General features: G+C 54.7%; 1 protein-coding gene across 1 annotated transcript; it reads left to right on the top strand.

Annotated features, from left to right (window-relative positions):
* Window positions 1–2,064: 2,064 nt before the first annotated feature.
* On the top strand, window positions 2,065–4,693 carry BST2 (bone marrow stromal cell antigen 2). The gene is made up of 5 exons (XM_019641766.1): window positions 2,065–2,544; window positions 3,342–3,417; window positions 3,683–3,743; window positions 3,991–4,142; window positions 4,371–4,693. Exons 1-4 carry the CDS (start codon window positions 2,152–2,154, stop codon window positions 4,121–4,123), a joined length of 663 nt encoding a protein of 220 aa, XP_019497311.1. The 5' UTR covers window positions 2,065–2,151; the 3' UTR covers window positions 4,124–4,142; window positions 4,371–4,693.
* The last annotated feature ends 5,800 nt before the right edge of the window (window positions 4,694–10,493 follow it).

Raw genomic sequence — 10,493 nt, 5'->3', positions numbered from 1 at the left:
GGAATATAATATAGTCAATGGAATTATAACAGCTCTATTTGATGTCAGGGGGGTAGTAGATTGGGGGGGTTATCACTTTGTGAAGAGTGTAAATGTCTAACTATCACATTGTTTTGTACACCGGAAACAAAAAATAAAGCAGAAAACCAAAAAAAACACTCTGTGCTTTTGTGGTATTAAGGGGTCCAATGGCTTGGGTGCCTCATCTATTTCCTTACCAATGGTCACAACACCCTCCTGTTTACTCTCATCATCACCTTCCCAGGAATACCACCTCCTAACCTTCTAATCAGGCTTTGTCAAAAGCACTCAGACCTTAATCTAAGCTAAACCCAGAATGGTGTCATAACTGTTTTAGAGGGAAAAACCACAAACTTTCTATTTGAAGGGCCGGGCCTAGAATAAAGTAAAGTGAGTAAAGTAAAGTGAAGTAAAATGAGTAAAATAAAGTGAGTAAAGCATTTGCTTTGGATGCAAAATTTAGGGGACACCAAAAGTTTCTGTTGTTATCATCCCCATTTTACAGCTATGGGAACTGAGACTGAGAATAAATTGCTTGCCTAGAGTCCCACAGGGAGGCAGGGTATTCACACACAGCCTTGGCCTCTGACCCTCAATTGTGGTCCCATGTTTACCCTGAAGTTTGAAGGTCAGCACAGTGCAGCTCAAGTAAGTCAGCTTTACCAAGGGTTGTGTCTGTTGTGTCTTTGCATCTGGGATCCTGGTTGAGGAGGGAGTCCCCTGCTTATGGGACACACAAGCTCCTCCAGGCCTCTTCCGTAAGATTGTCCCCCATCCCTTGTCATTTGGCTGCTGAGTGGCTTTAATGGTGGCGGGAGAGGGGGAGGGGGAGCGGGGGAGCATCTGTGTAGAGGGATGTCCAACTGGGGAGGGAACCTGAGGGTGCTTCTACAGGTCTTCTGGGAGTCCTGAACCAGACCTTGACCCAGTAGACCACAAACACTGGAAATGGCCCACCCAACAGAATCTGGGTCTCAATCCAGGTTGTGGTCAGGCCATGGCTGAGGAAGTCACATGGAAAGGACACAGCTGCCTTCTGACTGTAATCGGCAGCAGCAGCAGCAGCAGCAGCAGCAGGGAGCCTGTAGTTCAGGCTTCCTTGGCCACATGGCATGAAAGTCAGTGTGGCATGAGTCCCCTCCAGCCTTCATCCAGGGTCCAGCCCTCTTTAGGGGCCTCTCCTGGGATGCACCCCAAGGCCCTTTGGGTTCAACATGGCCTAGATGGACCCAATGGTCTTTCCTCAAAATGTGCGTCTTGCTCCGTGGCCAAGTTTCTGCGTTTTCTGCCTCTCTTCCTGCCTTGAGCCACAGGCCCTGACTACACATCCATTGAGTGCCTACTGGATGTGTCGCATTTTACTCACAACTCCTCACTGGCCCCTTCTCATGAGGCTGCTCCTGTTAGTGCGCTACATTGCAGATGAGGAAAATGAGGTTCAGAGGGTTTACTTGGCCTCCTGGTATGGCAGGGGCAGATTCTAGAGGTGGGAGCAGGAGCCAGGACAAGTGTTTGTTGGCTGGGGTGACCCCTGGTGGTGACCAAATGGAGAACTGCAGCCCTGGTCACGTGGGCCCATCCTGTGTGTCTCGCAGCTTGGGCAGGCAGGCTACAGTCCCTCCTCTGACACACTCCATGGCTCCCTATGGTCCCCTCAGCGATGGCAGGGATGCTAAATGAACTTCTGCTGGGTCACCACGGAGAGCCCTACACACAAAACCCAGCCTCTTGGCTCAGACTCAGGCCCTGCCTGCCCCCAGTCCACTTCTCAGCCTAAGTTTTCCCAGCTGGGGACTGGACCAATGACGGCCTCTGCCTCTTCAGGTCGTAGTAGAGAGAAAGGCTGGCATGCCCTAGGTGTTCAGTAACTGCAACTGTCACCCTCAGGAACAAAGGAGAAGGGCAGGAACTTGCACTGGGTATCCCACAAGAGCTCATAGGCCAGCACCCAGCCCAGAAGGGCCAGTCCATAATTTGGCAGAAACAACGCACCTCTTTTCTGGGAAACTGAAACTGAAAGCTAAACTGTTCTTTCTCTCTCTTCTTCCGGATATTCCATTCAAGAACCTCTAGGTGAAGGAGCATGGGGGTGAAATCTCTCAGAACTTGTCATTGGTCAGGCTGGCTTCTATGCTAATAAGGTGGCAGCTTCAGCCTGTAGAACGTTCGTTTCCTCCCCTGACTCCCACCCAAGCTCCCTACATACCAAGTCATATCTGGATGGCACCCATTTCGTACAAGTATTGTCCTGTGTCCATGGATGACAACTTGAGTCCATTGCAGAGCCGCAAGCTGCCGTGGTGGCTGTGGATCCTTCTGGCCGTGGTGCTGATGCTGGTGCTGATTCTCATTGTGCTCACGATCTTCTTTGCTGTCAGGGCCAACAGCAAGGCCTGCAAGGATGGCCTCCAAGCAGAGCAGGAGTGTCGAAACTTCACCCACCTTCTGGAGCACCAGCTGACCCAAGCCAACAAAGTATTACTAGACGCCGAGATCTGGGCTGCCACTTGCAACAAGACTGTGGTAAGCTACTGCCACTCCTAGAGAGGGCCCTGTCCTCGGGAGGGTGGGGTGAAGGTCTAGGTAGAGATGGAGATAGTCCTTGAACCTGCCCCTGGGCCCCTATATTGGAAGCCTGAATTTCTCTATTAGGGTTTGAGGACCTTTAAACTCTCTCTAGGATGCCGGTGTGGTGCGGGGCCTTAAAACTCCCCAGAGCACCCAAATCAGGGGCCTCAGTATCCCCACTAGAATGTGGACGATTCTCCAACTCCAGGATGTTGGTCTGGGGTTGCAGAAATCCCCTCTAGGGGCTGGTATGGGGACCTCACCAGGCCCTGAAGAAGGTAGGGGCTCTTGATACACTGCACCCCTAAGAGACTGAAACTTTTATTTGGGTCTTGATAGAGGGTCCTTGAAATTCCCACTGGATATCTAACTTGGGTTCAGAAATCCCCCTGTATTCTGAGTTTGCGGGAGCCTTGAAATCTTCTTGGGCAATAACTCAAGGGATCTGGACATTTCTCCTAGGGTTTGGGCATGGGGGAGCCTCCAAATTCCCATGTGAGGGGACTTGAAACTCCCATTTCAAGGATCACATCCTTATGGGTGATCCTGGGAGGGTGGGAGGTTATGGCCATTCTTCAAAGTGGTAGACTGAGGTGGAGAAAGGGTTGGAAGGAACCCTGAAAGGGGTTTGGAACTGAGCTCCTCTGACCCCACAGCCTGGGAGGGGGTCCAGGGCCAAGGGACAGTAGCCACCCCCCGCCAGGGACAAAACCCGTTTCAGAACCACCCCACCACCACCCCTCGCATTCCAGGAGACTCTGACGGCTTCCCTGGAGATGGAGAAGGCTCGGGGCCACAAGCAGCAGGAACTAGTGCAGAAGCTTCAAGGTGAGAAACACACAAGGCCCGGGTTCTGTGGAGTAGGTTTGGAGGGGTGGGTTAGGTGTTGAAGAGGAGGTAGGAGAGAGGGTCCCAAAGTTGCGGTCAGAAGGGACCCGGCCAGAATCCAGTGGAGGTGAGAGGAGACATGCCAAGTTTCCACGGTGGGCCCGGATGAGGGCGGGGCTAGAGCTGGGGGTCCTGTCCTAGGATGGTGCCAAGTGAGGGGCTTGGCCACGGTGCCGACACTCCCGCTTATTCTGTCCCATCTTAGGGGAGATCGCAGAATTGAAGCAGAAGCTGCAGGACACTTCCAAAGAGCTGGACCGACTAAGGTCGGGAACCCCCCCACCCCCACCCCCAGCCATGGCCCCTTCACCCTCAAGACCCACTGGGCTCGGAAAATTCCCATTGCTCTGGGGACAAAGTTGAAGTCCCAGCCTTGTCTTTCGTGTCACCCAGTCGTGGATGGCAGCTGCCCACTCTCCTCTCCAGCGACTTGGTGGAGGAGGAGAGATTCTGAGGGGCCCCTGGTGGAGCCAGGTCTGGCAGCTGCCTGAGCTGTCCCCGTCTTCATTCCAGGAAAGAGACTGAAACCTCGGACACAGGAAATGGCTCCACCACAGGAAATGGCTCCACCAGCTTCGGGGACACCATCAACCTCTTCGTAGTCTCTGTGCTTCTGACCCTGAGCCTCGGGGCTCTGCTGGCCTGAGGTCCCAGGAGGCTGGCTGGTAAGGAGGGGGCGCCTGGAAGGGGAGGGAGGAAGTCAGGGATAGTCAGGGTCTGGGGAGGTGGCCTGCTTCCTGGGTGGAGGGCTGGCGCAGAGAAGGGTCTTGGGAGGTAGAGGAACCACGGTGAGGAGGGAGGGGCCCTGGAATGGGGCGGGGTTTAGGGAGGTGGCGGGCCCGTGTGTTGTCTGCCTCGAGTCTGTCCTGAGTCCCTTTTATGATGTCTCCTAGGCCACACCTGGACTGGTCCGGTTCCGGCTCGGCTTCCCTGTCCTGCCCAGTTCAGAGGGAGCCACACGATGTCACGGTTGGGGGGAGGGGACAGTAGGGGGAGAGGTGGGGGCTGGGTGATGGGATGGTTCATGGGACTGCTCTGAGGGAGTCAATGTGGCAGCCTTGGGGGTGGAGAAGTATCAGAGTTGACCCACCCCCCCAACCTGGGAAGGTCATGTGGTAAAGGGCATCTGTGTATTGCTTTCACAGTTTCTGGAAGGCCACTTTCTTTTTGGGCGGGCTCCAAAAAGTAAACACCCCTTTTGGGGGGCAAGACCTTACTCTGAAGTTCCTAGAGTGTCATTGTGTCACCCTCATGCATCTGGGACCCCTTGACATCTACACCCAGCTTTCCCCATTCCAGAATGTTCCCAGGAGCCCCCAGGGTTTAGGCAGGCACCACCCCATTGCCTACCCTGCCTTCTTTTCCGCTAGGATCATCTTAAAGGACTGTACATTCTTGTCAATGCTCATTGAATGCTCAGCGTCCTACTCTGATTTCCTCACCAATCTTCTGATGCCCATGGCTCCAATGAGGAAACAGAGGCTACCATGAGAGGGATACCTTGTCCTGGTTCCCAATCCCCTCCCATGGAGAGTGCAGGGCTGGAATTCAAACCTGGATCTGCAGACACACCCAGGTCAGGCCTTTGTCAGGATGTAACCCTGTCCTCCATTCCCTAAACTCTTATTCATCCTGCAGTACCCAGCTCTGGGAACCCCTCTTCCAGAGAGTCTCTCTGCTCCAAAATGGGGGGCCACTATCCCGATAGTACCTTCACCCACTCTCTTGGATTTTTCCACGCCCTATAATCCCTTCCTCCTCTGTTATCTTCCTTCCTGCAAGTTCTCCTGGAATCCCAACTATTGTCCAGGCAATTTCCTGGCCCTGGCCCTGCGGCCAGGATCCTTGCATCTGCCCAGAATTCAGCACTGCCTTCAGGTTCCAAGGTCCCCAGCCCAGATGGTCAGCAGACTCCCCCTCCATGGGTCCTGCGGCCCACCCAGGGATCCCCAAGGACCATCCCTGCCACAGGCTCCTCTGGCCCTCTTGTCCCTTGCTCATCACGTTTCACTCTCCCTGGCCATTTCTCTGTGCATGGCCTTGTCAATTTCCTTCCTGCCTCACTCTGACCTTCTAGGGCAGGGTTTCTCAGCCTCAGCACTGTTGACGTTTGGGCTGAAGTGCTCTCTTCGCTGGGTGCTGCCCTGAGTGGGTAGGATATTACACAGCAGTGGTTCTCAACCTGTGGGTTGCAACCCCTTTGGGGGTCGAACGACCCTTTCACAGGGGTCGCCTAAGACCATCGGAAAACAAAAAGATATTTACATTACGATTCATAACAGTAGCAAAATTACAGTTATAAAGTAGCAACAAAAATAATTTTATGGTTGGGGGTCACCACAACATGATGAACTGTATTAAGGGGTCGCGGCATTAGGAAGGTTGAGAACCGCTGTTACACAGCATCCCTGGTTTCCACCCACCAGATGCCTGTCACCCCCTGTCCCCAGGTTGTGACAACATAAAACGCCTTCAGACATTACCAAGTGTCCTCTGCGGGGCAGAATCACCTTGGGTGAGAACCTCTGCTATAGAGGGCAAGGTTCAAGTGCCCCTCATTTCTATGTCCCCAGCTTGTAGGAGGGGTCATTAGGAGCTCATGGAGTCCCTTTTACTATGACTGAGTCATTTCACTCCCCACCAACAGCCCCATCTAATAAATGAGGGAACAGGTCCAGAGAAATGCCTGGATTTGTTCAGAGTTCTCAGCTGCTCAGGCATTTGAACCTTTGGCTTCCAGCAGGTTCCTGCGATTTTCAGGAAGCAAACGCTTTGCACATGACCAAGTGACCTCATCCTTAACTCACTCGCTCCACCCATCACCATCCTCCACTCCCACTCCCATCTTGGGCTACCAGAATGTTCTGAAACAGTGCTGCCTGCTCCCATGCCTGGGCTGTGTTTCACTGATGAAGGGGGTGTAGGTTTGCCCAATAAGATGGATTGGGTAATTTCTTCCCCCAACCCCCCATACTATGGCCCAGGTATAAACTTCTCTCCTTTCTAAAAATGCCCCACTTCCTTTGTTGGCTGTGACCAACAGAGCCAGGGGTTGAGAAGTCAGGACTGAGGAGTCCTGCAGGTCTGTGGGGGTTCCAGCTTCAGCAGGAATCAGGCAGTGACCAGCAGCTGCTGTGTGTCCCTGGCCTGAGACTTGGCCTCTCTGGGCTCCTCCTATTTATTCGTGTGGAATCGGGGGAGGAAACAACGCTGAGATTCTGGTTAACAGTGTTCACTCAGCTCACATTTCCTGCATAACAACTGGGTGCCAGGCCCAGGCAGGGACAGTGGGAGCGAGGTTGATATGGGCTTTGCTTTTTAGTGGCTCACTCAGCCTGCTAGGGCAGGCAGCTGGAAATCAATTAAAAAAATGGAAAATTACATCAGAGCCGAAAGAACTCATCAGAAGGGGCCTGAGGTAGTGGGAGAGGGGGGGAATTTTGGAGGAGGAGTCACATGGATGGATGGGGGGAAAAGGGGAGAGTTGGGCACAGAAGGAGAGGGCACTCTGGCAGAGGGAACAGCCAATGCAAAGGCCCTGGGGTGGGAATGTGCTTGCCCCCAAGTGCATTGAGGAAAGTTGAAGGGGGCTCTGGGGGAGGAAATGACGTCAAAGACGCGATAGAGGACTTGATGGGGAAGGAGGGGGAGGAGGGAGAGATAGAGTCGGTAGAAGGGAGGAGGAAGAGATTTGCTTCTGAGAGGGACGTAAACTGGCCTGGATCTGATTCACGTTGTAAGATCGCCCCCTGGCGGCCCAGTGGAGAACGAGCAGAGATGGGGCCGGTCCACCCTTGCATCTACCCTCTGGCCCTCACAGCTGGTCACAGAAAGTGTGACAGCCAGAGCCCAGCCGAGGTCGAGTAGCCTTTCATCTAACAGCCTCGGTTTCTCCATGAACAGAATGGGGACAATATGTCCCTAGCCCCTCACCAAGCACTCCCGTGTAGATGGGCGCTTTGTGTGGATATGCTCATGTGTGTGTCACTATGCCCTATGGGGCAGGACCTACTGCCATCCCCACTTGACAAAGGGGCAAACTGAGGCTCAAAGGACAGCACGCAGGAGGCAGAGGCCGGAATGGAACCCAGGGCCTCCCAGTCCTGTCCTTAGCTTGGGTAGCCTGGTCTGGCCCCAGGCGGGAACCAAGCCCCTCCCAACGGACTTGGGAAGCCACGGCCAGGCTGGGCGGAACCGTGGGTGTCCCTGGATCCCCAAGGTGCCAATTAAATGCTCGTGGCCGTCTGGGGACAGAGCTGTGGACGGCGGCATGGCCGAGCCGGGGCCAGAACCAGGGCGCGCCTGGCGGGTGCTTGCCCTGTGCGGAGCCGCAGTGTTCCTGGCGGCGGCTGCGGCCGGGGCAGCCCTGCTGGCCTGGAATCTGGCTGCTGCGGCCTCCCGGGGGTCTCGCTGCCCAGAGCAGGGGCCGGGCGCCAATGCCACAGCGCCTCCAGGGGATCCGGCGCCAGAGGTCGAGGAGCTGTTGCGCCAGCTGGCAGAGGCTGCCAAACGCGAACAGGCTCTGGCTAGGCAGCTGGACCAAGCTGAGAGTGTCCGTCAGGAGCTGGAGGAGGCGCTAAGGGCCTGTGAGGGCCGCCAGGTAGGTGGGCAGGATTGGATGCTAGGGTATCCAGAATATGGGGGGAGAGGGCCTGCACACCCGTCTCCCCCCAAGGGTTGCACACACCCCTCCATGCCTTGGTTTCTCCAGCTCTTCAATAACAATGAGAATAGCACCATAATCCCTTCCAACTCTTTCCTACAATGCCAGTTCATCAGAGTCCATCTTCTGATCTAGAAGGCCCCACTGTCCTCTGCTATTTGCTAAACAAATGGTGGTGACTAGAGAAGCCCCAGACCCCTGAGCCCACCTGGGAAGGCCCCATTTTATCCTTTCCCCCAGGTATCCACTCAACCCTCCCCCCTCAGCCAGTGTCCAGCAGCCCTATTTCGGGATAGGGACATTCATGTCACCTGTAATTAGGAGGCTAAAGTTGGCTTCTTGGAGGAGGTACATGCCAGGTCCTCCCTTTTCTTCTGGCCAACCCCTTCAAGCTCTTCCTTAACCCTTCCCAGCCCTGACCCTTGCAGAAGAATCATCCTCAAAGTCCCAACCCACTCACATTTATTGAGTAACTACTGTGTGCCCCTCTGAACTGGCCCAGCAAAGGTTGAGCAGTGTGTGAATTTTAGAAATCAAAACAGACCCTTTACCCCTTACGCCTTCCTAAGGGAAGGGTCTGGGGCAGCCGAGGTTAAGAGCAGCCTGCCCTGCCGAGTGGCGTGTTGGTTAAGAGCTGGCTTGGGACGCCGGCTCTGAGCATCAGGGTCCCGGATCGGATCCCACATGAGGGCCAGTGACTCTGCGCCCTCTACAGCTAAGATGGTGAACAACAGCTCGACCTGGAGCTGGGCTGCCGAGAGTCCCTGATGACAGCGTAGGCTGCAGTGAAGCTGCAGTGGGCTGCCATAAGCTATCATGTGTGGCTGGCAGCCAGCGTGAGTTGCCGGCAGCCAGCGTGAGTTGCCGGCAGCCGGCGTGAGCTGCCGGCAGCCGGCGTGAGCTGCCAAGAGCTGCCGTGAGCAGCCGTCCAGAGGCCCGCGATCAATCTGCCTCATCTGGAAAGAACGCCATGACGATACCAACATGGGCCAGTGAAGCAACGTCCTCCACAACTAGACTGAAGAACTAAAGGACAGCAACTTGTTTGTTCCCCTTCCCCTGATTCCCCAGCGCTGTTCCCCTCCCCCAATAAAAATCTAAAAAAAATAAATAAAAAACAGAGCAGCCTGCCCTGGGTTCAAATTCTGATGCTGCCTCCTGGTGGAAGATGCTCTGAGGCCAGGTCAGTTGTTTTGCAGAATATCTCACAGAGGTGACAGGCTTACCCCACAAACCCAATCGCTGTCAACCACTAAATGGGCTTGTATTGGTTTGAAACCCCAGCCAACGAGTCTAGATGTAGCTGGAATTGGAACCGAAGTCTGACTGCAGAGCTAAACCGTCTCCACATCCTGATGGCTTGGGGATGGGGGCGGGTGGACCTGGGCAGAGACTTCCTTCCACGCAGGTAGCTGTAACCACGCAGTGCCCCAGACTTCAGCAACCACTTCTGTGTTTTACAACTACAGGACCCCAAAGGGCATTTAACAAAGCTCAGGGTACACGAGTGTCATCTCAGTCTCCCCTAGAAAGGGTGGGGCTAATTCACTCCTTCCTTCCCCGGAATCCTCCTCACCTCCCCTCCACTCCACAGAGCCGGCTTCAGACTCAACTGATGACACTGAAGACTGAGATGGACGAAGCCAAGGCACAGGGGACCCAGATGGGGGCTGAGAACGGGGCGCTCACAGGTATGTTGGTGCGCAAGGGTGCTGGGCAGGGCTAGAAGTAAGAGGAGTTTAGAAGGTTCCTGGCTATGCAAATAATGTACAGGTGCAAAAGTAATGCAAACAACGTGCAAGTGAATGCGAAAACTTATGAAAGAAATGTATATAACATTGAAAAGGTCACAAAAACACAAATGCAACAAAATATGCAAACGCTATATAAACGACTTCCAAAAGCAATGCAAACCTATGAAAGGCTATGCAAATGACACGCAAAGGTCATGTAAACAGCACACAAATTTAATCCAAATAAAGCAAAGCACGCAAATAATAGGCAGACTATAAAATAGGACGCCGGCGCGCGCGGGGTTGGGAGCCTGGGCTCCCGCCTGACCGCGCCCGCTGCGCCCGCAGAAGCCTTGGCGCGCTGGGAAGCGACAGCCGCGGAATCCGCCAGGCTGCTGGAAGAGGCGCAGCAGCGAGCACGCACAACCGAGGCCGAGGGCGGAGCCTGCGCAACCCGGGAGGCGGTGCTGCGCGAGCGCGTGTGAGTCAGGAGCGGGCCCAGGGCTGTGGACGGGCAAAGTGCACGGCCAATGGCTGAGCAAGGCTTCGTTCTTTTGCCCAATCGTCACATGGGGGCGTGGTAAACAATCCCTGGAGGGAGGGGGGGCGGAATCATGTGG

Source organism: Hipposideros armiger, unplaced genomic scaffold (genome assembly GCF_001890085.2).
Source record: "Hipposideros armiger isolate ML-2016 unplaced genomic scaffold, ASM189008v1 scaffold_64, whole genome shotgun sequence".
NCBI classification, from domain to species: Eukaryota; Metazoa; Chordata; class Mammalia; order Chiroptera; family Hipposideridae; genus Hipposideros; species Hipposideros armiger.
Note: the sequence above shows the minus strand (reverse complement) of the source record. Positions and strands in the feature narration are given on the sequence as shown.

Coding starts and splice junctions, on each gene's coding strand:
- BST2 (XM_019641766.1), top strand. CDS start 2,152: ATGCTAATAAGGTGGCAGCTTCAGCCTGTAGAACGTTCGTTTCCTCCC. Junction 2,545..3,341: donor CCACTTGCAACAAGACTGTG/GTAAGCTACTGC, acceptor CTCGCATTCCAG/GAGACTCTGACGGCTTCCCT. Junction 3,418..3,682: donor ACTAGTGCAGAAGCTTCAAG/GTGAGAAACACA, acceptor GTCCCATCTTAG/GGGAGATCGCAGAATTGAAG.